General features: G+C 36.5%; 1 protein-coding gene across 1 annotated transcript in view; it reads left to right on the top strand.

The window, feature by feature from the left end:
- The window catches only part of htra1b (HtrA serine peptidase 1b), a 75138-nt gene that overhangs the window by 20570 nt on the left and 27570 nt on the right, over window positions 1-26998 (top strand). Inside the window, exons 2-3 of the mRNA XM_056469197.1 lie at window positions 2141-2243; window positions 5009-5210. Coding sequence (XP_056325172.1) covers window positions 2141-2243; window positions 5009-5210 — 305 coding nt within the window. The remainder of the gene's footprint in view (window positions 1-2140; window positions 2244-5008; window positions 5211-26998) is intronic.

Below are 26998 nucleotides of genomic sequence, written 5' to 3'. Positions count from 1 at the left end.
CAAATTCACCATAACATACTCTGACAGTACTTCTGAAATTACAGGATTACTTTATTTTATTCATTTAGTAAATACCTTAAGAAGCTTAATCTGATGTTTGCCATTATAATTCTATTGGCATCCATTGTAAGTGATTTAAAAATTATTTAAAAATTATGTCATATACTGTAGACCTCACTTACAGACACATTGTTATAACTAAATTGTGAATCAAAAAGCACAAAAATCTAGCCTATATAAAAAATTATTTTTAAGAAAGGACAACTTTTATCAATTCAGTTTTTATATTAATTTATGTTTTTCTTTTGTGTGTTTATTACCTGTTTCCTATTGCTTGTTTGTTGCCATGGTGACTCATTGCCTAACTTATTATCCAATGTGTGAATGTGTATATGTATATGTAGTTTTACTGTAAAATGAAATTGTTCTCAATATATAATAGAATTGTAACCAGGGCCGAATAAACATAAGAGCTCGGTGGAGCTGAAGCCCCAGGGCCGTTGATTGGCTCAAGAATTAATTTGCAGCATGACGTGGAAAATGCCTCTTAGTTGGTAATGAGAAGAATTCCTTTCAGCTTGCTGCTTTTCAAAAACAGTGACGCTGCTAAAATATGGCTCTGAGTGGCTGTAGCTCAATTAAAGTTTTGAATAGCCCTATTTAGTCCCCAGTAAGGGTGACCAGATGTCACATTTTTTCCCCCAGGAAAATCCTTTATTTTCCAGGATAATTCCTTATTTCGGTGAGAAAAGTCCTGTCAAGGGTAGGCTAACCAAGCGCACTATAGAACAAAAAATAAAATTCAAACAGTATTCGTTATTAACATGCAGTAAGAGAAGCCGGGATAGGCGGAATCATGCTGTAGGCTATAATGGAATCGTATCTGAAGTGCAGTCTCAGTCGCTTGCCTGCACAATCCTGCCATCAAATAATATAACCGAGACAGTGTGCAAACTAATTAAATAGTCTACACACCATGTTATCAAAATGTCCATTGTTGCAGAGTATCTAATGCAATAAAATACATGGTTTAAATCTAACAGAACCAGTTAGAAAGCAAACTTTTAATCTAATGAACTTCACCTTTTATAAAAAACGATTTCAGATAATTCGGAGCAATAAAATATTGGCACTGCCATGGCTTTCATCAGACAGTATATATTAGGAAAAAAACTAAAACATGCTAACCTTCTGTAATTGATTGACTCATGATGACCTAATGGGAAATTAGAAGCATGACTTTTAAAGGTATTTTAGGGATTTCTGCTCAGCTAAAGTTTAAAGTAAGGTTTTTAAAGATAACCATATTTAAAGTATTTATTCTTAAGCACTCATTGTGGAAGTATAGCAAATATAAATAAAATTTTTATAATAATAAAATGCAAAATTTGATTATAATATTAATTAGCAAATTAATTGTAATAATAATAATAATAATAATAATAATAATAATAATAATAATAATAACAAAAAAGTGCTACTTTTGTGAGGCGATAAAATAAATGGGGTTCTAGGGGACCAATATGTTCTTAATCCGGCTCAGAATGTAACTTTAGCAATGAATTCATGAGACTGCAAAATTCAGTCAGTGAAGTGTGTAATGCTTAAAACTACAGTATTCCTATCAGTGATTAATCTAAAGTTTAAGTGTTGTTGGAAATATTGTATTTGTAATTTAAAACCACTTGAATGCCACCACAAGATCATAAATAAACGTTTCCAAAAATGAGTGTGTCTGACAGAAAACATCTCAAAACACAATGGATGAAGCATATACTGTTGTTTAATTTTTTGAAATATTTAGAATTGTATTGCCATTTTTGTGCAACTACAATAAAGTTTATGACTATTCAGTTTCCATCACCTTAATCAACTTTATGTACAAAATGTACATCACCAACTTGCTTCACCAAACACTTGAATGCTTGCTTAATTGTTGCCAAAAAAACAACACACACAAAAAAAATGCAAAAATATGTGCCGATGTTCACTTTAATCTGTAGCGCTGTAATAGATTTTGTTTAATTGTTTAATTGCCTCCTTATCTCGACTTTGTGGGAACAATCTGGTTTCCAAACCCCTGCTACTTTCCAACCCTGGTATAATGGGTGTCTGTCTGTGTTTGCCATGTGTTCTCCAGGCCACGAGGAGAATCCAGATAGTCTCCGGCACAGATATAACTTCATCGCTGATGTGGTGGAGAAGATCGCTCCAGCTGTGGTTCACATTGAGTTATTCCGCAAGTATGAATAACACACTCCATTAATCAATCATCTCACGTATCTGAAAGGACATTTTAGTCAGGTCTAGCTTTAAAACAAAATGATGACGATGGACTGTTTTTCTGTCACTTATAACACTTACAAGCAGCTGTTCTTTTTGGCCATCTAATAGCCCTTAATCATCAAAATCAGATGGAAATTTGACCAATAATTTATTGACAAGAATGTCATTTAGTAATTTGAAGTTTGGATTATTTTAATTTGCCAAAATATCATTATAATGTTACAAGTTGCTTCCAATTACATCTACAAACGTTGATCACACTTCAAACAAGTCATAACTAGATGCTATAAGAAAGAAAAAATAATCATTTGTTGTTTACCTGGCTCTTCTATGATTAGCTTACCTCAACTCTTCTGACAAGACAAATCTTCAAGTTTGAGTCATTCATTCAAGTGACACAGCACTCTCTTATAAGCTTAACCCATGCATGCAGTTTGAGCCGAAAGGACCCATGATTAGTTCTCCTTTCAATTCTTTGGGTTTTTGAGTCATTCATTCCCTATATGACAGCATGCAAAGATATGAATCAAACCAGAGGACTCTGGAGATGAACGAATCAAATCTTTTTCCAGCTCTGATTGCATATGATATACTTATGTCTTTCAAGTAATGAATGAACGACTCAAACCTGAGGACACGAGAGATGAAAAGTTGTTGCTAGAAAGGAGACAGCTGTGACTGGAAGTTAATAAGAACTATTTTCTTATTTATTAAATTACACATAAACTGTATTTTATTAAAGTGCACCTATTTTAAGATAAGCCTTTGGTGTCTCCAGAATGTGTCTGTAAAGTTTCAGCTGAAAATACCCATCAGATTATTTATTATAGCCTCCATAATCTGCCCATTTTGCTGTCAGAATACATTGTAGCTGTTTTTGTAGCCTGTAACTTTAAATCCAAATAAGTTGCTTCTCCCCGTCCACCGCTCCTGCTTCTCATCATGCTTTATATCAGATAAACAGCAGTCAGTGATAGAAACAGACTCGGATGAAGCTGAAATACAGCTCATTAATCAAAAATACCAAGTAAGTTTATTTCATGTATTTGCCGTGGAGTCTATTCAAGTCACACACACACATGCGCACGCACGCACGCATACACACACACATGTTTACTGCGGACATGGTGATTATAGCAGTTAAGAATTACATGGCTATTTTACTCTCTTTGTTGTTTTTAAACTTATAAAACTTACAAAACTTATTAAACAAATCACAGAGAGTTGTAACAAATATTTTAATCCCCGTTTATTTGCGAAAAAATGTTCTGTGGACATCTGTATACATGTTTTTATAGAAACATGGTGCCTGTCAATCAATTCGGTGGGCGGGGAAAATCGCACTCCTATGTCACGTTGCAGTGGGCCTCAAAATCACTTTAGGTCCTATTTAACGTCAAGAAACTTAAAAAAGAGACTTGTTGAGTTTATATTACTCCAATATAACAATAGACACACTATACTCACACACAATTCTGTCCAAACAGCTTACAAAAGTTGGTTTTCATCATAGGTGCCCTTTAACGTCTACCTCTAACCCTAAACCCAACCATCACAGTAATGTAAAAACAGTAATTATTCATATTATTTATTAAAATTACCTAGTAAATTGTATATTATTAAAACCTACCCCCACCCAACCCTAAACCTTTCCCTCACAGGAATGTAACAATATTATTATTTTTTTTAATTAATAATTTGACTGCATACGATAGGCTTAGGGGCAGCGGGGTGGTGCAGTGGGTAGCACTGTTACCTCACAGCAAGAAGATCGCTGGTTTGAGTTGCGTCGGCTGGGTCAGTTGGCATTTGTGTCTGGAGTTTGCATTCTCTCCCTATGCTGGCGTGGGTTTCCTCTGGGTGCTCCGGTTTCCCAAACAAGTCTAAAGAAATGCGGTATAGGTGAATTGGGTAAGCTAAATTGTCCAAAGTGTATGTGTGTGAAAGAAAGTGTATGAGTGTTTCCCAGTGATGGGTTGCAGCTGGAAGGGTATCCGCTGCTAAAACATATGCTGGATAAGTTGGCGGTTTATTCCGCTGTGGCGACCCCAGATTTATAAAGGGACTAAGCCAAAAAGAAAAAGAATAATTGAATGAATGAATGTATGAATGAATGAATGAATGAATGAATGACTTATGGCTTTCACATGAAGAATGAACGACTCAAACCTAATAGAAGACTCGAAAAAGGAAGTAATCTTCTACATCACATACACAATGTGTGCATGCACGAATTAACTAATCACTCCCTGAGAGGACTTATCATTCTTGAGTCACATAAAATATTTGTTCAAAATGAACGAATCGTTCAACAACGAACCATTGCTAAAGGCATTCCATAAAAATTTTCCTCAGGGCAACTTCATGTAGTATGAATTAAAGTGTCAAGCCCTTAATATATATAATATAATAACCATAATTTTAAATATCACAATATCTTCATAATTACATAAGAAAGTTTCTGGAATGTACAATTTTAGCCAATCTTAACTTTAGGCTGTTGAAATCATGCACTGCAGCGAGCAATTCACAGAACAACCATCTTGTTTTCAACAAATCATTTGTCAGAGAAAGTTCCTCCAAAGTCTAGCTGGAAAATATTTGTCAGATCTAAAAATGTTGAGCGACCATCATTCTTTGCTGTTCTTCTGTGGGAAATAGACACATTATTGGAGCGTTTCTTATTTGGAGTAGTCTTCAAAAACATATTTTTTTTTCTTAGAAATGTGTTCAATCGGGAAGTGGCGGTGGCCAGCGGCTCTGGTTTTGTGGTGTCAGAAGATGGTCTGATTGTAACTAATGCTCATGTGGTAGCCAACAAACATCGGGTGAAGGTCGAACTGAAGACAGGAACCACCTATGATGCCAAAATCAAAGACGTGGATGAGAAAGCAGACATCGCTCTCATCAAAATAGACGCCCCGGTGAGTGTCAGCTCATATCGTATATCTCACACACAGGGTTTTTGGACATTGCAAGACTTAGAATGTTGGAAATCTTAATAAGCTACCAAAATATAACAGATTTAACATAAGAAGGCATTGTAAAAACCTAATGTCACCATTCCAAATGTCACTTTTTTTTTTTTTTAAACATGAAAGAAGATTTTTTGTTTAAAAAAATTCCATTATGGTTCTTACTTGCAACATGAGTTCTCATTGCATATGTATGTGGGAATTGAGAAATCTAATGCTGTGTTTCACCAGACGTGGAACGTGCTGATAAATCGCGCTATTCACGTGTAAATAGATGTGTGAACATTTTGAGTTTACTCGTTTCATTCGCACGTCAAAATCTACTTCATTCGCGCGTCAAATCCGCTTCATTTGTGCGTCAAATTCACTTCAGAACAGACGCGGATTCGCATCATGGGCAGGGCTTCTGTCTGCCTGGTGACTGTAGCTTCGTTGCTAAATGGCTGACATGGATTTTATTGAGAAAATAACTGTTTTTAAGTGCTTTATGAAGGGTGAAAAACAGCGTCGATTCGTTTGGAGCTGTGTCTGAGTGCACTAGATCCTTTCAGAGGTGCACCCAGCTCTGTGAGCTCATAAACTCCTCCAGAAACCGTACCTGGATGATGGACGCATTTAGCGGTGCTTCTGACTGAGCGGAGCCCAGTTTGATTAACTGTTGTCGGTGTAGGCAGGAGGATTTTCCCCCGGGACACCAACACATGATTGGTTAACGCGGCGTAAATGTCTGCTGAAGTTCAGATTTTCGAACTCAAGCAATTTGCATGTTAAACGCGTCAAACACGCAAAACGCTCAATTCGTGCCATGCCATTCATGCATATCGCATCATTCGCGCGTATCTTGTCATTCACTCCACGCAATTCGCGTCATTCACCGTCATTCACACCGCAGGAAGTCTATTCGCGTCTTTACATTGACTTAACATGTAAATCACTCGCGCTTGATGCTCCATCCGTGTCTGGTGTGAACGCAGCATTAAAGGTGACACCCAGTTTGACACCCAGTGGTTGAACTAGGTATTGCACGCCTGGTTCAAAACACATGCAAGTGCAGGTTGCCAGATTGATGATATCAATAGAAATGTGCCTAAAGGCTAATTTAAGTCATGTTTTAAATAAAAGCAACAGCACACGATAGAAGAAATATTTTCCTTACTAAAAGGGGTTTTTCTTCTAACCAACACCTGAAATTTATATTTTAGAAACAGCTTCTATTTCTTGCAACTGAACAACAGCATAAACTGGCAATGTTTACCTCAGGTATACCTCATGTGCTTTATTCAATGTTAAATGCTGATAATGTGAGTTTGAATGCCATTTTACAAGACATTTATTGCCATATACTGAAAGCAGCAGCAGATAGTTCTCCTCAGATCTTACTTCAAAAAATTAAATATGTTAAACCGGTTAAAATTGAACTGTAGAACTCATATCAGTGATTTAGTATCTACATTTAAGAATGTTAAAGAGGTTTAATATGTAAGAATTAGATTATGAACCTTACCATTTCATTGGAGTGCAGTAAGCGCACTATACTTTGCTTCAGAATGGCTGTATTGAAATTTCTGTTGTGTTTTGTCTGGTACAAACAGCCAAATTGCTTATCACTGCAAATCTTGTCACATAGCGTGTTGTTAGAACTCAGGGTTACAATGTAACCTGCTCACCTAATTCATGTCACCAATGAAAGATGGCATCGTCTATCGACCCAAGCCTATTGTATAGCTGATAAAAAAAATTGTATGACTAATGACCTCTTATTACTAAATTCAGATCAAATCTTGCTTAATGGACCCAAAAACTTCACACGCAAAAACTTAGAACACTGTCTAACACTTGATGGATTCTCAGTTCAGTCCTCATCTTCAGTCAAAAATTTGGGGGATGGTTTTTGATAGCAACCTGTTGTATGAAGGCCACATTTCAAGCATCTGTAAAACTGCATTTTTTCATCTTAAAAATGTTGCCAAACTTTGACATGTGATATCAATATCTTATGCGGAAAAGCTTATTCATGCTTCCATGACGTCTCGGTTAGACTATTGTAATGCGTTACTAGGCGGTTGGCCTGTTGGCCTAATTAACAAACTTCAGCTATTTCAAAATGCATCTGCTAGAGTGCTTTCTAAAACAAAGAAATATGATCATATTACTCCAGTTTTTTCATCATTGCATTGGCTCTCTATTAAATATTGTATACATTTTAAAATGTGACTGACTACCTACAAAACCCTGAACGGCTTAGCTTAGTATTTGAGGGAGCTCCTGTGTTTCACTTTCCTACAGTAAACAGTTTTCTAAGAACAACATTGTGTTGTCATTCATATACGTTTAACGCATATATAAAGCAATTTTATACACAGTTGCAGCTTACGTGCAGTATGGACAGTCTTTTCAAGGTTCAATTTAAGGTAAAGTGGTGACAAGGAATTATAGTCTATCAGTCTCAGTTAACTTCTGACTTACTGATATCATGCCTAGTCTTGTTTATTTAGCATCTGAGATGGTTTCCATGAAGATTCTAAAATATATTGATGCCTGTCTCTTAGGTTTGGTCCAAACAACAAGCTTATCTAATGCCGTTCTCTATACTTCTGTATCAGAAATATCTCTTCCTTATATAACAGAGCTAGATCTAGATAAACATTGTTGAATTGCTCCACTAAACAAGCCAGGCTTTATACCCAGGCAAAGTCAGGAAACACATGAAAGACCGTTTTCACATAATTAGACCCCAGACACAACACATTAAACACATCATGTTGGAGCGATGGTACATAATCATATTGCGATATTTGCCAGCAAAAGAAATGTATAATACGTTAAATTAAATGCCGCAGGCAGAGTGATACAAAGTTACAAAATGTATTTTAAGAATATTTTTAGCCCAACATGCAGCTGTTCAGACTTTATGATGTGGTTTATTTTTAAGATTAATTTGACAGCTGATGAAATTGATTGTGACCTTAAATTGTCTTAATATATTCACCTTCATCTATGTATGCAAATAATTCAAGTATAAACTGTATAATTACTGCATATGCAGCCTTTGGAGAATGGCACTAATGATGTTCTCATATAAAAATCCTTAGGGCTCACTTATAAAGACAGTTCCTTTTAACCATCTAATGGTATAACAATGTACCATAGACTATTTATCAAATATTATTAAAAGAAACATTATTTACTTCAATAAAAAAAGCAAAAGCCATTAAAAACCCTTATAGCAAGCACAATTGGGATGATTCTGGCTAAAATCTGGCACTGTCAGCTCAGTTTCAGCATCGGTGAAAAGATAATGGGCCAGAGCAGTGCCAAATATCTGGCTGACTGACGCATTTTTCTCTATAGACCGGTGTCAGCTCAAAGCTGTTCTACTTGCGGCAGGTCTTCTCTTGGTGTAGTTGTATGTATCCACCATCGGAAATTATGTATTTTCTTTTCCTTTCTTTCTGCATTGTTAATAATAACTTGATACTATTGTTTGAGCCATGCAATTTTTTGTATTGTTGGATCTCTAATCGCATCGTGTGCCACATTGTTTAAATAAACTCCAGTTGCACCTGTATGTTGGCATGCTGATTGTAATATGAATGGAACGCTCACAAGGGAGTCAACACAGTCAACACAGGAGCAAAAAGAAGTATACAGGCAATCCAGAGTCGTGGTCGATAAACAGGCAGATGGTCAGTACAGGCAGGAAACAGGTAATGTTAGCAAACAAACAAGGCAAGGGTCAAAAACAGATAAGACAAGGAAAACTCATCATAATGTTCACTAACAGTATAACAAGACTCAGCAATGGAGTGCGCCTGTGTGCTGTGTATATAGTCCTTGTAATCAGTCAATAATGATCCTCGGGCTGTAAGTGTGTGCCAATCAGCGGAATCTCAAACAGGTGCGTGTAAGCAGTGCATGACTAGAACTCGTAGTCCATGTAATGGTGGATTTGTAGTCCGTTAGCGATCTGCACAGGCTGGACCGCTGGTGACCAGGACACTGATGAAGGCAAGGCACTATCAAACAGAGGCAGACTGGTATACCTGATACTACTGTCTGCGCTAGTCTTGGGCCAAACTATATGTTATTTTAACAGTGAGTGGGTCAGATCTGGGCCAGATCTAAATGTATGTGTCAGTTTCCAATGTGTGTGCCAGGTTTGGGCCAAGGAAGCAGGCTTATAGTGGACCAGAACATATGCCAGGTTATCAACTAGAGGTGGACCAGATAGATTTTGCTATCTGTGAAGTTGCTACGCAATTCAGTCAAAAGTGCAGAGAAATAAAATTACAATAAAATATATTAAACTTGGGTGGCACGGTGGCTCAGTGGTTAGCACTGTTGCCTCACAGTAAGAAGGTTGGTTTGAGTCCCAGCTGGGCCAGCTGGCATTTCTGTGTGGAGTTTGCATGTTCTCCCCATGTTCATGTGGGTTTCCTCTGGGTGCTCCGGTTTCCCCCACAGTCTAAAGATATGAGCTATACGTGAATTGGATAAAACAAAATCGCCCATAGTGTATATGTGAATAGATAGTGAATGTGAGAGTGTATAGGTGTTTCCCTGTACTGGGTTGCGGCTAGAAGGGCATCCACTGTGAAAAAACATATGCCGGACTAGTTGTCGGTTCGTTCCGCTGTTAGGAATAAGGGACTAAGCCAAAGCAAAATGAACGAATGAATATATGAAACTTTTCCCTAAGCAAAAATCTTTGCTTTGTTACAAATAATATGAGCTCATGCATTGTTTATTAGATAAAAAACCAAACTGTAAAAATGGTCTCTACCACCAGAGCCAGTGGCAGTTTCCAGAAGAAAAGGCCTGAATAAGTGCTATTTTTACTAATAAACTGCACATTTAAAGTTTGAACTATTGTTTTATTGCCTAAAAACTCATTCTAAGACACAAATACAGTGGTATTTGTTAACGTTTTGAGAGTTGTTTTTGTTTGCTGGTAATTTGCATAAAGGTAATGGAATTCTGTACTATCCAATCAGCACGCAGGACGAAACTATTTTATAATGTTTTATATACACAGGCTTAAAGTAAAGTCTCATGAACTATATGAAAGCTGTCATAAGCTATGATCAACTGCACAAGGAGGAGTCCAGTTATGAAGTGTATATATTTATACAATTCAGATATTCTGTGTTTTACTTAAAATACAACGACTGCATCACATTGAAAATGCCTTAGTGATGCTTATCTAAACATTATGAGTGGTGTAACTGTTTGGTAACAGTTATTGGCCTTATGCTGGCAGACAGCAGTGCCACGTCTCTGTAATTCCTCTCCGGACTCTGCTGCATAACACCCCCCTCCTCTCTAGCTCAGGTTCTGCTTAGTCACTGCTGTATGTGAATAATTTATATTGGGTAATTGTCTCATATTCTTTTCATCTTCAGTTGTATGCTGGACTGTGGTCCATTGGTTCAATGTCAGAATTCCCTTTTATGTTAAAAATGATTTGACAGAACAGATGTGGGAAACATTTTTAAATATGCAGCAGGGTTTTCACAGCGACCACCTTGTTTGTCTGGTTATTTTTGGACGGAAGTCATTTCTAAACGCATTACAGATGATTTTCTGTGTCAAGAGACTCTGAATGGATCATTTCTCTGGAGAGCCAAATCTGCCATCATTTCTGCACTTGCACCTGTTCTTTCAGTGCTACTTGATCTAATCTGACTCTCGTGTTTTTATTCCCAGCAAATTAGGCAATTGCTCAAAGTAGATAGAACATCAACATCACTTTCCACAAACAGTCTGAGAAACTTGTTGACCTTGTTTTAGACCGCTTGTTTAATGTGATCTTGCATCTGCATTTCTCCACACAACAATTTCACAGCAATAATTTAGACCTCATGCATTAGCATTTTGTAGCCTGTGGTTGTGGTTGTGAGTTACAAATGCAGTGCTGCATGGTGGAATTCAATATAAGCGAGAGTAAAAATGTACCAGTGCCAATGTAAACATTCTGCGGTAGATCAATGTATTAACCTTTGTGTGCATAAATTACTGTCTACATCTGTACGTCTCTCTAAATCTATCATCAAGAGTTTAGATTCTTTAAAACAGCCTTTTTTTTGTTGCTGGAAGTACATTGAATCTTACATATTTGATCATATTAGAATTGCATTATGTTGTAGGACAAGACGCAATTATTTTCACAGTCAAAACTATAGTTTTTAAGGCACCTTTCAATTTTGGACATTTTTGACTCCATAACAATTGTTTCTTTTAGAATAGAGGATCGAAACATCAAAAATACACATTGACTCTGTAAAAAAGGTTAATTAATTTACTTAAAAGTGACAGGTTTACTTTTTTTAAAAAGTGAGTGACACTGTAACTAGGATTTTTTAGGTTGACCTAACTTAATTTTTATAATTATGAACATACGCTCACTGGCCACATTATCAGATTCACTTTACTAGTACTGGTTGGACCCCCTTTGCCTTAATCCTTCATGGCATAGATTCAACAAGGAACTGGAAAGATTCCATCTTTGTCCATATTGACATGGTACTCTTTCCATTTTATGATCTTTTACCTTCTGGTAGAAGATACAGAACTTTCCGCTGGAAGCGGAACAGACTGAAGAACTCTTTTATTCCAGTGTCAATCAGACTGTTAAACACTGATCGATAGTGTATGTAATTCTTTTGTATGTTGACCTATTTTTAATTGTTATTATGTTAGAACCTGCTGATGTGCTGTGTGAGTCCACAGAAAATTTCCCCTTGAGGGACAATAAAGTATACAAACAAACAAACAAACAACATGATAGCATCATGCAGTTGCAGCAGATTTGTCTGCTGCACATTCATGCAATCTCCCATTTCACTACATCCCAAAGGTGCTCTATTGGATTGAGATCTGGTGACTGTGGAGGCTATTTGAGTACAGTGAACTCTTTGTCATGTTCAAGAAACTAGTCTGAAATTATTCATGCTTTATGACATGCGCGGTATCCTGCTGGAAGGGGCCATCAGAAGATGTATACTCTGTGGTCATTAAAGGATGGACATGGTCATTGTGCCAAGAAAATATCTCCCACACCATTACACCACCACCACAAACCTGAATCGTTGATACAAGGCAGGATGGATCCATGCTTTCATGTTGTTGACGCCAAATTCTGACCCTACCATCCGAATGTCGCAGCAGAAATCGAGACTCATCAGACCAGGCAACGTTTTTCCAATCTTCTATTGTCCAATTTTGGTGAGCCTGTGTGAATTGTAGCCTCATATCTTAGCTGACAGGAATGGCACCTGGTGTGGTCTTCTGCAACTGTAGCCCATCCGCCTCAAGGTTGACAGGTTTGACGTCTTCTTGGTTGTAACGAGTGGTTATTTGAGTTACTGTTGCGATTCTATCACCTCGTCTGGGCATTCTCCTCTGACCTCTGTTATCAGCAAGGCATTTGCACCCACATAACTGCCACTCACTGGATATTTTCTCTTTTTTAGGCCATTCTCTGTAAAACCTAGAGATGCATGAAGATCCCAGAAGATCAGCAGTTTCTGAAATACTCAGACTAGCCCTTCTGGCACCAACAACCATGCCACGTTCAAAGTCACTTAAATCCCCTTTCTTTCCCATTCTGATGCTCGATTTAAACTGCAGCAGATCATCTTGACCATGAGATGCTGTCATGTGATTGGCTGATTAGAAATTTGTATTAACGAGCAGTTGGACAGGTGTACCTAAAAAAGTTGCCGGTGAGTGTAGTTCATTTACTTAATCATTTTAAAGCAACAGGTTTTCTCACTTTTTGAAGTAAAGTCATTTAATTGCTTTTTACTGTATAAGTGTTTATTTTAATAAACTTTAGCTGCAGTATCTGCATTTTTAGTTACTTTAAATTAGTTATTATATTTTGACTGTTAAAGGTTGACTCATAGAGTGATAAATACATTCATTTATTCATTTTCTTTTCGGCTTAGTCCCTTTATTAATCTGGGGTCGCAACAGCGGAATGAACCGCCAACTTATCCAGCATATGTTTCATGCAGCGGATGCCCTTCCAGCTGCAACCCGTCACTGAGAAACATCCATAAACACTCAACCACACACATACACTACGGCCAATATAGCTTACCCAATTCACCTACAGCACATGTCTTTGGACTTGTGGGGGAAACTGGAGCACCCGAAGGAAACCCACGCGAACACAGGAAAACATGCAAACTTTACACAGAAATGCCTACTGACCCAGCTGACCTTCTTGCTGTGAGGTGATCATGCTACCACTGCGCTACCGCGTCACCCTGTGATAAATAGTTTAAATTAAAAAATTATTTAGTTCTGTAAATTTTTTATTTACAACTCAGACTCAAACATTTTATTGTGAAAATACATTGCTAATTAGATTTCTTTTTTTTTTATTGTGTCCCATATATACCAGCCCAAGCGCCTCCGGTCATCCCATACAAAATCATGACGTTTAAGATCTGATTTCTTTAAAAACCAGTGATCTTCACTGCCTGACTGAGTTACAATATATAGCAGGTCTTAAGCCAGACAAGAAGCACTGCATTAAATTCCATTGTTCTGCACAAAGTCTTTAAAATATGGAAATTTATTTTGCCCCAGTATTTTCAATGGAGTTTCGGCGCTAGACTGCTTCTCCTGACGACACTTGCATTTTTGCCAACTGTGGCCCACATTTGTCCTCCATCATTTGGGCCAAATTTATCATTTTCCACATGGGCAACATTAGGCTCACATTCAGATTACATTTTGCCATAAGTGCCAAATCTTTGCCTTAAATGGCCCAAATATGAATTTGAATCTTTGGTCCCCCTTTGCCATTGCACAGGTGGGCCACTTCAGGCTTACATTCTTTTTGTCTGGGCCGAAGGAATACCTCCAGTGCCACTTAACTGCCTAAAGTGGCCCATATTCGTATGCTATCTGGGTCATGTCCATGTCAGAGCTGCAATCCACTGTTGTTTTCGTCTTTTGGTGATTTCGTCATTGGTAAAGGCGTTATACCAGGTTAGTGTCTGCTTTTATATTTGGTCTCGGATTAATATTTGCTGGTAGGGAAAATCTTTTTGTTTACTTCTGCTATTTATACTTTGATTTGCATTTCAATGTATTTATTTTTTACACCTAACTGCAAATTAGAATAGAAACTGGATAAAAAGCACACAAACATACTGACAGTTATAGGTGCAGTAAATTGTTATGGGTCAAGGATGCTAATATTCGGCACAAATCGATCAATTTCCCCTTTCCGGCCTTTTCTTTCTATGAATGAATTATGTAGAAGCACTGTCCATGCGTGTTTACTCATCAGTTAGTAACGCTATATTTCATTGCACAACAATTAGTCTATCAGGCTTTTCTTGCTGGTCATGAAATAAGATGTTGAATGGTCAGCGAATGGGGCGGCTAGGCTAACCAAGCTTAAATTTTAATTAAATTATTTTTTAATCAGTTGCGTATTATATAACGAGTATACCCCTGTAATGCATACTGCAGTCCTTTTTTGTCTGGCTTTCTCGGATATCTCACCTGTTCACCAAAAAGGACTAATTATAGTCAAAAATTACTAATTATATAGTTTGACAGGCGTAACAACAGTAACTAAGGAAGGCGGGGCTTAGCAAAGGATCAGTTTATCACCGGTATAAATTTATCGTCCGATAGTGTTATGACAGCCAACATATCATGCATCCCTAATGTGAATAAAGCTGGACTGATTTATAAAGAATGTCCCTGGATGCTGGGGGTCTCGGATGTAGGTTTTATACCCAAGAATTTCAGCCCTGCTTCTGCAATTATGTGCTCCAGATTCAGGATATGTGAATCAGGCCTAACACTGGATGAGAAAAGCATACCAGCAGAAATGGGGATAAAAACAGATGCCAGCCGAGCATGTCAGAGCATGTTACTCTAGTTTGTATAGCATACAGTAAATGCTGTAGACAGGTCTTGACAGGCTACAAAAGGGTGAGAGTTGTGAGCAGAAATAACTGGTAAGGATAACTTACACTGGGTCACCTGCATTTAGACGGGGTCGTGATACTTCTGAAATCTATGTACAGTCTGTGTGTGAATGTTCAAAAACATGTCCTTTGTTTATGAGATCTGGGTCACAATTGGTTTGTGTATCTGAATGTATTTCCACTCTAGGACTAAGTTTACATGGCTGCCACATCTGTTCTTTTGCTTGCCAAACATGCTGCTTGTACAGTAGATTAAATAGGGAGATCTGTTAGATGTTTGTTAGTAAATTCATGCACATTCAGGAAGTTCTGGTTTACAGATTTCGATAATATCAGTGATGCATGGTAGCTCACAGGAATCACAACCACAAGCTAAACATGCTACATTCTCATCCCATCTGTATAATTTATGGCTGATAATAAAGACCACATGGCTTTTTAACCTGGTGAAGCCTAACATATTTAATATTTATCATAAAATACATTTTTCTGAAAAATTTTTTAAACGATGAACACATTGTTACACATTTAATCACATTTTTGGACCTTTACACAAGTTTTATTGTCATATGAAACATCAGAATTGTATTGCTCTAGTATGACATAGCAAGGAAGGGGAAAAACTAAAGAAAATAACAACTGAATAGAGTTGCTGATTTTTGCATGGCCATGTAGGTAAGACACCATTGTTATAGGTACTCAAAGGACCAAACGACACAATATTTTCTTTTCTTGGGATAGTCACTTCTAAGATTATGCTAAGAGGCTCACAAATTCTTAGTGTGTCCAGTAGTAAAGAGACTGAAAAATCATACTTAAGTAAAAACACTATTACTTGCCCACAAATGTAGTGCAAGTAGAGTAAAAGGATCTGTTGTAAATATTATGAGTAAAAAGTAGACCTTTCAAAAGTACTCAAGAGTAGTGGGTAGTGAGTATTATGCTGTAAAAACCTGATGCATTTACATGTAATTTGTGGATGTGTGTAAACGTAACATTCTGTAGTGCATTTAGTTATTGCTCAGCAGGCACACAATGTCATAAGACATTAATATTAGATTAGATTTAGGTTGTGATGTCAGGTGACCAAAATTCAATGTCTAGCCAGCATCTAAGGACAATCTTATTTTGATGTCCAATAACAACATCAAATTACATTGATATTTGATTGATTTTAGGTTGTGTTAGAAAGTGTGACCAAAATCCAACGTTAAGCCAACATCTTAAACCAACGTCAAATTAACATCAAATACTGACATTTATTCATCAGGTATGGCAACTAAAATCCAACATCTAATAGACGTCAAAGTGGTAACGTCCACACTACGTCTAGCTGGTTGATTTTTGGCTGGACGTTTTCTAATTCCCATAAACGAGAAAAAATAAAGTAGTGACTGCAGGTTGAAGGAAAGTAGTGGAGTAAAAGTACCAATACTGCACTAAAAATTTACTTAAGTTAGAGTAAAAGTACACATTCTTATAACTACTTAGTAAATTACAATTCCTGAGGAAAAACTACTCAATTACAGTAGTTTGAGTATTTGTAATTTGTTACTTTACACCACTGATTGTGTCATAGACAAAAAGCATATCAGACTATACTTTGCTTAACAATTCAATGTTTGTCGTTTTTATGACAAGTATGATGTCATCTGAAAGTCAAAACTAACAACAGACTTCTGGAAATAAGAGTGTAAACACACAATGATAATGAAGCATGATTTTTAGAGGCTGTCTTTGTGTCAGAAGCACAACAAACACAAACCTTTCCTTCATTGCATAATTCTATCTATTAGCACTTATTCAATTCGACATGTTTGAAACATCTCTAGCTGCGAATTTTTTTTTTTTTTTTTTAACAATTTTTTTTTTTTTTTGACAAATATTGCGATTTGATTTGCAATTTAATTTTGTAGTCAAGATTCAGCTCAATAATCTGTCAGTCATGGCAACAACTCTGTGCCAGCTCTTAAAAAATTACCTGTTTTTGTTTAGTGTCTGTGACTTTGAAACCAAAATATTCTTAAATTACCAATGCTGTTTTTCTTTTATATTAATTCATCCATTAATGCTTCTGAAGCAGCAGCTGCCATTATCCCCCTTGTCTGCGCTTTCCTCTTTGTTTTCTTTTTTTTTACTGTAAGCATTCCGCATAGGTCAGTTATGCAATTCTGATTGGGTAGAAATAAAATATGCTCACTCAATTGGCTAGTAAGACACAAAGACGACAGTCTCACATTTGCTCTGGGCAGGGGAAATTAAATAATACATATATATTTCATATTGCAATCTCTTGTGATTAACTAATCACAATGTTTCAAATTGCGATTTCGATTCGATTTCGATTAATCGAACAGCCATAGTAGTCACAGAGGACTTTCTGTTGGGACGTTGTAAACATCCCAAACGCAGATTCAGATGTCATTCATTATGATACATAAATCACCACAGTACCCTACCGTACATCAAATTAACCGTGCCCAAATAAGGCTGATATCATGTAATCTGTATCATAAATTCATGTGGATATCAAAGTAAACTAGAAACAGCTGGGGAACATATAGTAATTGATAACTATAGTAACAAACTAGAACATATGCCGCAAGCAAGGAAACAGTACATACATATATCATGTGAAAACAGTATGTGAGCCAGGTAGCAATCCGAATTCAAAGTATTCTGAAATACCTACTGCTTCCATTTAAATTACTTTTGCATAACTTTGTAATCCCATGAGATTTTGGAAGAGCAACTCACCCACTGAAGCTAAGCAGGCCTGCACCTCGTCTCAAAACAGAAATAACTAAACCAACCAAGACAACTTTAATTAGAGATTTCATACCTCTTACTTCATTTACATTTGAGCTGCGCTTGCAGGAGTCTAAATAGCTGCTGAAGCTCATTGGGTGATGAGTAGACTGACTTCTCTTAAAAGGAACTTTGGTCAAGTGTAACCATGATTTAAGAAAAGATTATGACAGTGGTGTCCAATTCTGCTCCTGGAGGACCATTTTGTCATCTCCATCTCCAACAAACTTTACTGGAAGTTTCTAGAGAATCATCTGAAGAACTTGTTTAGCTGATCCAAGTGTGTTTAATTAGGAATGGAGTTAAAGTCTGCAGTGATTCTGATCTACAGTGGCTCTCCAAGAAAAGCTTTGGACCAGAGATGTAAAGTACTTTTAGTTGATTACTGTACTCTACTACCCTCACGATTTTATTTACAGTCAAAAAGTTGTAAACTCGGGAGGCACAAGGGCTCAGTGGTTAGCACTGTTGCCTCACAGCAAGCTGGTTCAATTGGAAATTCTGTGTTTGCATGTTCTCACCGTGATCGTGTGGCTTTCCTCTGGGTGCCTCGCTTTCACCTACAGTCCAAAGACATGCGGTATAGGTGAATTGGATAAGCTAAATTGAAAGGGCATCTGCTGCGTAAAACATACGCTGGATAGTTTATTCCACTGTGGTAACCCCTGATAAATAAAAGGACTAAGCCAGAGGAAAATGAATGAACGAAGTTGTCAATTCACTGTTGGAAATGATTCCATCTTATTTCCGTTGTTGCTAACAAACTTGTGCTGATGCCCATATTTATTTAAATGTTATTTATTCTGCCAATGAGAGATCCATTATAACATTCCATGAAATTGGTCAGACATGTTCATTGAATCTTTGGAACTGATGTCAAGTCGCATCCATTACCACAATAGACAGCACATTGACCTGGACCTGGGAGAATTTATGACTGCATCCAAAGCTCTAAAGGCTCGTCTGAATCTAAATTCTGCTTTACTTGCTGTCTCAGTAGGCACCTTCTATTGATTGAATTTTGAAGGCAGCATAGATGTGTCTTTTTCTCTGCCTTACAAAACACACAATCTGGCCACATCTACTTTTAAAGTACTACTTTACTTAGTAAAGTTTTGACTCAGCATTTATAAGTGTACTTTTTCAGCTCTAGTTTGGACACCCATGGATTATTGAAAAGGTCATAAGGGGTTATCAGATTATGGAAGGGGTTATCGCCATAACATTTCTGCCCGACAGGGAAAACATTATATCCATTATAGTGCAGGAAGAAAAAGTCCCCATTTTGTCTTTGTGCAGTGTATGAGCAACCACAGCAGTAGACTATGTTCTTTTTTATTTGGACCAATTTGCTGTTGGTTTTTTCCAGATTTTCTGTTTGTGGGGTATATGTTCCTTGATGTGGTTTAAGTTCACTATTAGTAGCCTCATGTTATTAGAAGACTACACAAACAGAAAAACAACCCTGACAGTACGGTGTGCTTTTTAATTTACTACAGACTCAGTGAAGGCCCTGTCATTAAAGAGTCTCAAAAAACGGCAGCTGAAATGCACAGTGTCTGCAGTTTTGTTTGTATTTTTACTTTATTGCAACTTCCATACACCTTTTAAGGGTACAAGTGACCCTATTTTAATTGTTAAAAAAGTTCAAGGGCCACAATTTTGCCCTACATCTGATCATGCAAACAAAACCGCAAGATGTAGAGACTTGAAAATAACCACCAACCTAATTTCACCAAGTACGACATGTTCCTGGAGTAACATCTATTTTGATCCTGAAACAACATTCCATTCAGCCAATCAGAATTAAGGGATATGTTTACAGTATAAGTTTAGGCTTATGGTTGGGTTTATGCACTTCAACATGATTGATATCTAACTATTATTCCCCTCTGATTTTGGGAATAATTTACAGTTATGGTTGGGTTGAGGGGTAGGAATAGGTATGGATTACATTTTTGAACAAAAACGATGTTCCAGGATCAACATAGATGTTAATCCAGGATCGCATCGTAACTGGCAAAATTTTGACGTGCTGCATCTAACACATCACTAAGGCTCACTCTGATCAGCCTGATGGTGATGCTACAGTGGTCCAAGACACGAAATTGCTCATAACTCCTAGACTGCTCACTGCATACTCAAGTGCTTTGTATCATTGGAATCAAGGGGTATGAGTCATATCTGGCAAAATGTCTGCGTATTGTTAGTAAAATGGTTATAATTTATAAATGGATTGAAATATTTTTACCAATCAAGATGTCCTTGCTGCAGTCTATAGCACGATGACATACTGGATCAGGTCCATTATGTAGCGGACATTGTAACTGTAGATGTTAATAACCCACATTGTAATGAGTCATTTAATAAATAATACAAATAATTCTAATTTCTAGCAACAACTGCTTGCACATGCATGTCCACGTATTGGACCTGATCTAGTATGTTATTGTGCTACATGCTCCCGCTACACCTTGTTACACATACTGTATGTGAGAGGTCAATTTGAGGTCACAGTACAAAACTTGAAGACATTGGCCACATGGTGGCACTATAAAGTGAACAAAACTTTAAAAATGCCTGTAATCAAACAACCAATAGTCTGACAACTTTATAATTAGCATGAACTGTCTTTGTCCCAGTGGCAAGATGGTTTACAGGCGCAATGGATTATCTTAAAAAGCATGAATGACATTGCCAATGAATTTTCTCACCTTTTAGATAGGGTTATTGGAGGCTGATCATAATGAAACTCATTAATCATGTTGGACTCATGGTCCTAGAGCAATGGTCTCAAACTCAATTCCTGTAGGGCCGAAGCTTTGCATAGTTTAGCTCCAACTTCCTCCAACTCACATCTGCTTAATAGTCTATATTAATCTTGAACACCTTGATTATTTGGATCAGCTGTGTTTGATAAGGGTTGGAGAAAAACTGTGCAGAGCTGTGGCCCTCCAGAAATCCAGTTTGAGACCTACACTATGTCCTAGAGGTCTGGGAGGTATTTAAAACAAATTGACTATTCAATTGGCTATAATTGCCCTATTGAGTGTTTTGCACAACCTCAATAAAACAAGCATTCTGGCAATCTCTGGACTGTCTCTATTAATAATTATATGATCAAATTGAACTTGTGCTTTAGAACAGCTATAATATTGTCATTTACATAATGGGCATTGCCAAATATAACAAAAAAAGCCTGTTGTATTTTTAAATATAGGCATGCAAATGTGATTGCAAAATTTGAATGTGATCTGCTCAAATGGGGCAGTATAACTATTATAAAGGTGACTAATAGTGTTTTTCTATGGCAGTTCACTGAAACTGGCTAAAAGTATTTTTTCATCATTGAATAAAGTAATTACAGACTTCCTAACTGATAAATAGGCCTATGTCCTTATATCATTTGAACCCCTCGCTGTTTTGATAATCCCTTTAGACATTCGACTGACTGCAAGTAACTTTGAACCTGTTAACTAGTAGACTGTTTACTTAAAGGGCCATGAAATTAATAAAAAAGTTATATCATATAGTTTCCAATGAGTTGCACAATCACACGCACAGCCTATAAATTTATTTCTTGGATCCAACTTAATTTGGGCCTAAGTTCAGTTCTGTCTGGATTCTGGAATTTCCCTCCATTTAGGAAGCCCTGTTGGCAACATTCCTGTCTCAATAACTAGGAATTCATCTGAATACTTTTAAAATAAATGTTTAATATAAATTTTCCATGCCTTTACCATCAACATGCTATCTTGACACTGTCACAACTTGCCTTATGTTCTTCTACTGTTTGTCTAAAAAGGTGTCATGAGTGGAAGTCTGAATTGGAGGACACATGTCTGAAATCTGGGTCAGTTTTTGAGGTTGGTGTTGGTTTAGGCTCACAAAGTCTTGCTCAGACACATCTCTTTGACTCATCAGAGCAAAAAAAAGAGTGTCCTTCAATGTCTTGCACTTGGCAACTAGTCGCTCATACAAATGAGGGTAAACATTTTCTAGGTAAACTGCAGCTGAGTTTGTCTTTGAATTATTTTTACATACGTACTTTTCCAGTGGTTAATGCAGACCGCAAAACTAGTCCACAAACATTCCTGTTGGCAATTTTGCACTCATCGATGCCAGTTTAAAGACATACAAGGAGTCTTGGCATCCTTTAGGGCGTTTAGGAGACAAAGTCTGGCAGACACGCAGTCGTCATTCATCCCGGGTTGTTTCAGCACATATTTTAAAGCGTTTGGTCTTGTCTTCCAAGAAAGCAGCCATGCAGACTTCTTCCATGATGGGGCAAGACACCTAAATCGGGTCAGACTCTTTATTGCACGACAAATATGTTCGCCATTCAAAAATTGCATGGAAAAAAGTGAGAAATAGATGATATAAGACAATGTTTTTGAAATGTCACAATGAATTTATGAATGTTGAATGTCTTTTGGGGTAAAATACATTGTGACATTTACTATGGGCATTCCCATATTGTATCAGAATGAAGCAAGTACAGGTTCTTAAATTTTAAGCGATGTTAAAAGCTGAGATTTGACATAAACAATCCATTTTTGTTAGATAGAGCCAAATTCAGACATTTCTAAACAGTGAGTTTGACCCACACCACAGTGTCTGTGAGTTTGGAATCTGATTTACAGTTGCTGAGAAACAGGAAGAGCCAGTCAAAGATTCCTTCTCTTTCTGGCAGAACACAGGAGTTTTCGAGAGGATGTTGAGAGCTCAGCTGGGATTGATTTGTTCTAAATAGAGGTTTTGCGTGCAGTACACATGTATCTATATCATGTGTCCTCTGACTAAACACTTTTCAAAACAACTGAAATATTTACAGAATAGCTTTCTCATCCAATATGTGTTTATAGATGAAGATTGGAACAGGACAGGATATTTTATTGTTGTTGTTTTTTTGCCATTTGTAACTAAATTAATCATTGAGGCCAAGCTAAAATCTCACTGATATCTTCAGATCACCTAGATTGTGGTGAAAAATGTGAATGCTTTTCTCATCATCTTTATGGGTGGCCTGAGACAACTTCTTCAGCATTAAAGCAAGTAGGTTTACATGTTTTTTAAACTTGTGGGCTTTGCATAACATCCTCAGGATGTTTTCAGACTTTACACAAAGTTTTGTGGCAATTAGTCTGTTAGTGTAGGTGCTAAAAGACTTGGCTAAGGGTAATCTTGTAAATTTCACAGAATGATAATTGTGAACTTAATTGTGTCTTAATGAGCTGTGAACAAAATTGCAAGTAGACTGTATCTGCTGTATCTGACGGAAAATATTTTAGTTATTTTTAATTTCAATTTTAATCTCAACAGTTCCAGCAAACATCTCAGCCTAAATTAATAAGTAAAAATAATAAGTAAAATGTTATTATTTGTTTTATTCTATTAAGGTGTAATTAAAAAAGTCATTTGTAACACTTATTTGATCAGAATAACATGTTTTCATTTGTTAAAAATCTGAGCTATTCATTTATACGTATTTGCTTTCGTATACCTCTTCTCAAGTTAAAATATTCGTATGGAGTTGTCTAAAAAATAATATAAATGTTACAGAAAAATGCTTGAAATAACAACAGTTTAAATTAGGAGGAAATGCCATAAGTAGTTTACAGAATGAAACAAAGAAAGGCCTTTTACTCTAGTACATAACAAAAAAAGCATCACTAAAATTTCAATTTCTGTTCTAAATCTATCTGATTGTTTATAGTAGCTGCATTCCAAATTTTCTACATAATTTTAGCTGTGTCTCGTTTCAGAGACTGCATCATCTGAAGGATCACCTAGCAACCATAAAAGCTGCCGTTAATAAGTGGTAATAAAATTTGCAATTACTTTTTTCCAAAGGGATTTCAAAACATGTTTTAAGTGATCTGAAGGCAAAGCACGGTTTATAAAAGCTGGAAATATATTTCTTTTGATTCATACATGTACACATAACAATGTAAATTGTCTATAAAACCACTTTTTTGTAAGAGAAGTCATACTCTTTTGTTTTTTAATATGTGTTTAGATATCCAAGTCAAAAAACCTAATTCATACATTTAATCTGGAGTTTTCATTTTAAAACATCCTGCTGTTATCAACGCGCAATGAATCCTGGGATGTTTGAGGCTGCAAAAGATCCACTGGTTATGTCCATCATTACCCGGGAAACGAAGGACACATTTTGAGGTTGCATTTGAAGGATCCTTCAATTTTTTATTTTTTTTTAAATGGGACAGCCTTCGTCGCGCCACAATGACACTGAGCCCTTCAAATTCATTCTTCAGAGGATGCAGCCTCTGAAATGAGACACAGCTTTTTTGTATAAATACTCATCCACTGTTAAAAAAAAAATCTGGAAAACCCAATTATACCTTATGAAGCATTGTCAAGAGCAAGCCAAAGCAACAGATGGCAACATACTCTTAACAGTAAAGTCATGTTGGCCAAATAAAAGCCTCAAAAAATACTTATTATGGTTGCTGTCAACATGGCAAAGATGGCAGCACAATGACAAGCCAAAATGTCTGTTTCACCCACTGCACAGACAGACCTCAGCGTCTTTGAAAACTGACAGGAGTTTTCAAAATGTTTTGTTTTCAGTGACCCAATACTGCATTTGCATTTGAACAAACCACCAAACCTTAAAAATGTAAAAATACCTGCGTTTTGAGGGCCTAAGAGAGTAAAAAAAGATATATATATATATATATATATATATATATATATATAAATGTTGGTGATATGTATTAATACCAGTAAAAGAAGCAATTTGATCCAGAACATAACAATCTTACCCACATTTTTTACATAATACAAGACTTCTAAGAAAGCAGTCTTGGATTTAGACATACAGCAAAGCCCTTTTTAATGGATAGAACATCTTAAACAGACTGTGTCACAGCTTTGAGACTTAAGAGAGTCAAAACATCAGTTCAGATTTTACAGACATCGAGTCAGCGTTGTCTGAAATCAAGCCAGTCATTTTGCCCTGTGGAAATGGTCTTGTAAAGTCTGGCTCATCATCATTTGGGATAATTCATCTCTATGGGTCTGGCAGGACTAGTTCATTTTCTTTTCTCAGAGATCTTACTAAATTCACGTCAATGATCCACTTGTAAAGAGATTAGAGGGGTTTAATGAAATAGTCGTCAAATCCGCTTCCACTCTAACAGACGACGCAAGCTGATTAAATCGCCCAGTAAGACAATCAATGAACATTGTTTTAGTTGGCTGATTGATGGGAAATGAAATTAAAAGGAAAGCGAAAGCATGTAGTCAAACATCTAAGATTTCTATAATTGTACCAGCTCAAATGCGTTGATTTCAAAACCCTAAACATTTGTTTGTTGTAAGCTTTATTAAAGTAAGACATAAAATAATATGGCTGTGTTCGGAATTGGAAGAAATATCGCACAGTTAATATTATATACTGTATAACAACTACATGCAGGAAGTCACCAAGTCCTTTCTAATAAATGCGACAAATCACCAGGAGCAACAATCGTATTAGTAACAGACAAATCAAGGACAAGAACAAACACACAACAGACTACAGGGAGTATTTTTAGAGGAAGAACAAAACAAGACACATGGGGGACTCATTTGTAATAAAGACAATTAAGAAGTAGTAGTTAAGGTTAAGCTCGGCAGCGTCCAAACTTGTTCTTGGATGACCTGTGTCCCACAGAGTTCAGCTCCAACCCTAATTAAACACACCTCAATCAGCTCATTGAGATCTTCAGACTAACTACAATCTTCCAGGAAAGTGTGTTGAAGCTGGTTGGGACTAAACTCTAAGTGACATTTGACCTTCAGGATAGAATTGGACACTCTTTCTCAAAACAAAGTGAAGTAAATAACAGGAACCAAAACACAATAACATACTGTAGAACATTAACTAAACATATGCAGTAGAGAATGACACGTTACTATGTCTGATTGTTACTATCTTACAAGTACACTTTATATGAAAAAAGCATTTATTCATTATGTACATTTAATTAAGCAGTGTTTTTTTTCCCAAATCAACCTACAATTGACGGTTAAAGGATAGAAATCATCAGAAAGTAAAAACAGATGCCATGGCACTGTTAGGGAAGTTTAGAGTTTTTATTTTTCAGTGTTTTTCCAGAAACATGAAATTTTATAAGTGTCTATCTAGTGCATATGGAGAGAAAAGATACATATTACTATTATTAATGTTGTTATTATTACCATTAGTATTTCTAATTTGAGTACTTTATAATAAATATTAACATAGTATTTATTATTTTTCTTGGAAAAACTTATTTGCATTCCTGGCTATATACCCTTATATAAACAACTATTTAATATAAAAACAGTGAATAATATGAGTAAGATTTCGCATGTGTATATATATATAAAGCCCCGAAAAAGCCAAAGCAAGGCAATCACTACCAGATTGCTGTTGCGATAAGGAAAAACGCTAAACACATGCAGGCATTTCTTCTTTCTTACTTTTGCTGAACTTCTTTGCAACGAAAGCAGGAGACTCATTAGAAACAAACAGAAGGCCAACAAAAAAGTAACTCAGGGTTTTACAAAGAGTGGCATGCAAAATACATAAATTCCTGATATGTGAGTCCCATCTCACACTCAATACACTGCAATTACTATGGTATAAATACAGCACTACAACATACAAAAGATAGAGATCGACTTAGAATGTCACTTACCAGTTTAATAATGATTTGATCAACTGTAGTTTGAAAATATGCTGAGTTTTTCGCCTCTAATCGCTTATTATGCAATCGCTGTCACCATCTTGTGGATAGACAACGTCAACCATCTTCACTCTGCTCAGTATGATAGGTTGATATCTATATCTCCGAAATTATACATTTTACTGCTTTAAATTTAGTTAAAACAAACTGACTAAAGATATAAAGTTAAAGTAAAAAAGTTAAAGAGTTAAAATGAAGTTAACATTAAGTGAACATTTTTTGTCAAACCATG

Source organism: Danio aesculapii, chromosome 12 (assembly GCF_903798145.1).
Source record: "Danio aesculapii chromosome 12, fDanAes4.1, whole genome shotgun sequence".
In the NCBI taxonomy this organism is placed as follows: Eukaryota; Metazoa; Chordata; class Actinopteri; order Cypriniformes; family Danionidae; genus Danio; species Danio aesculapii.
This window is presented reverse-complemented; position numbering and strand designations above follow the sequence as displayed.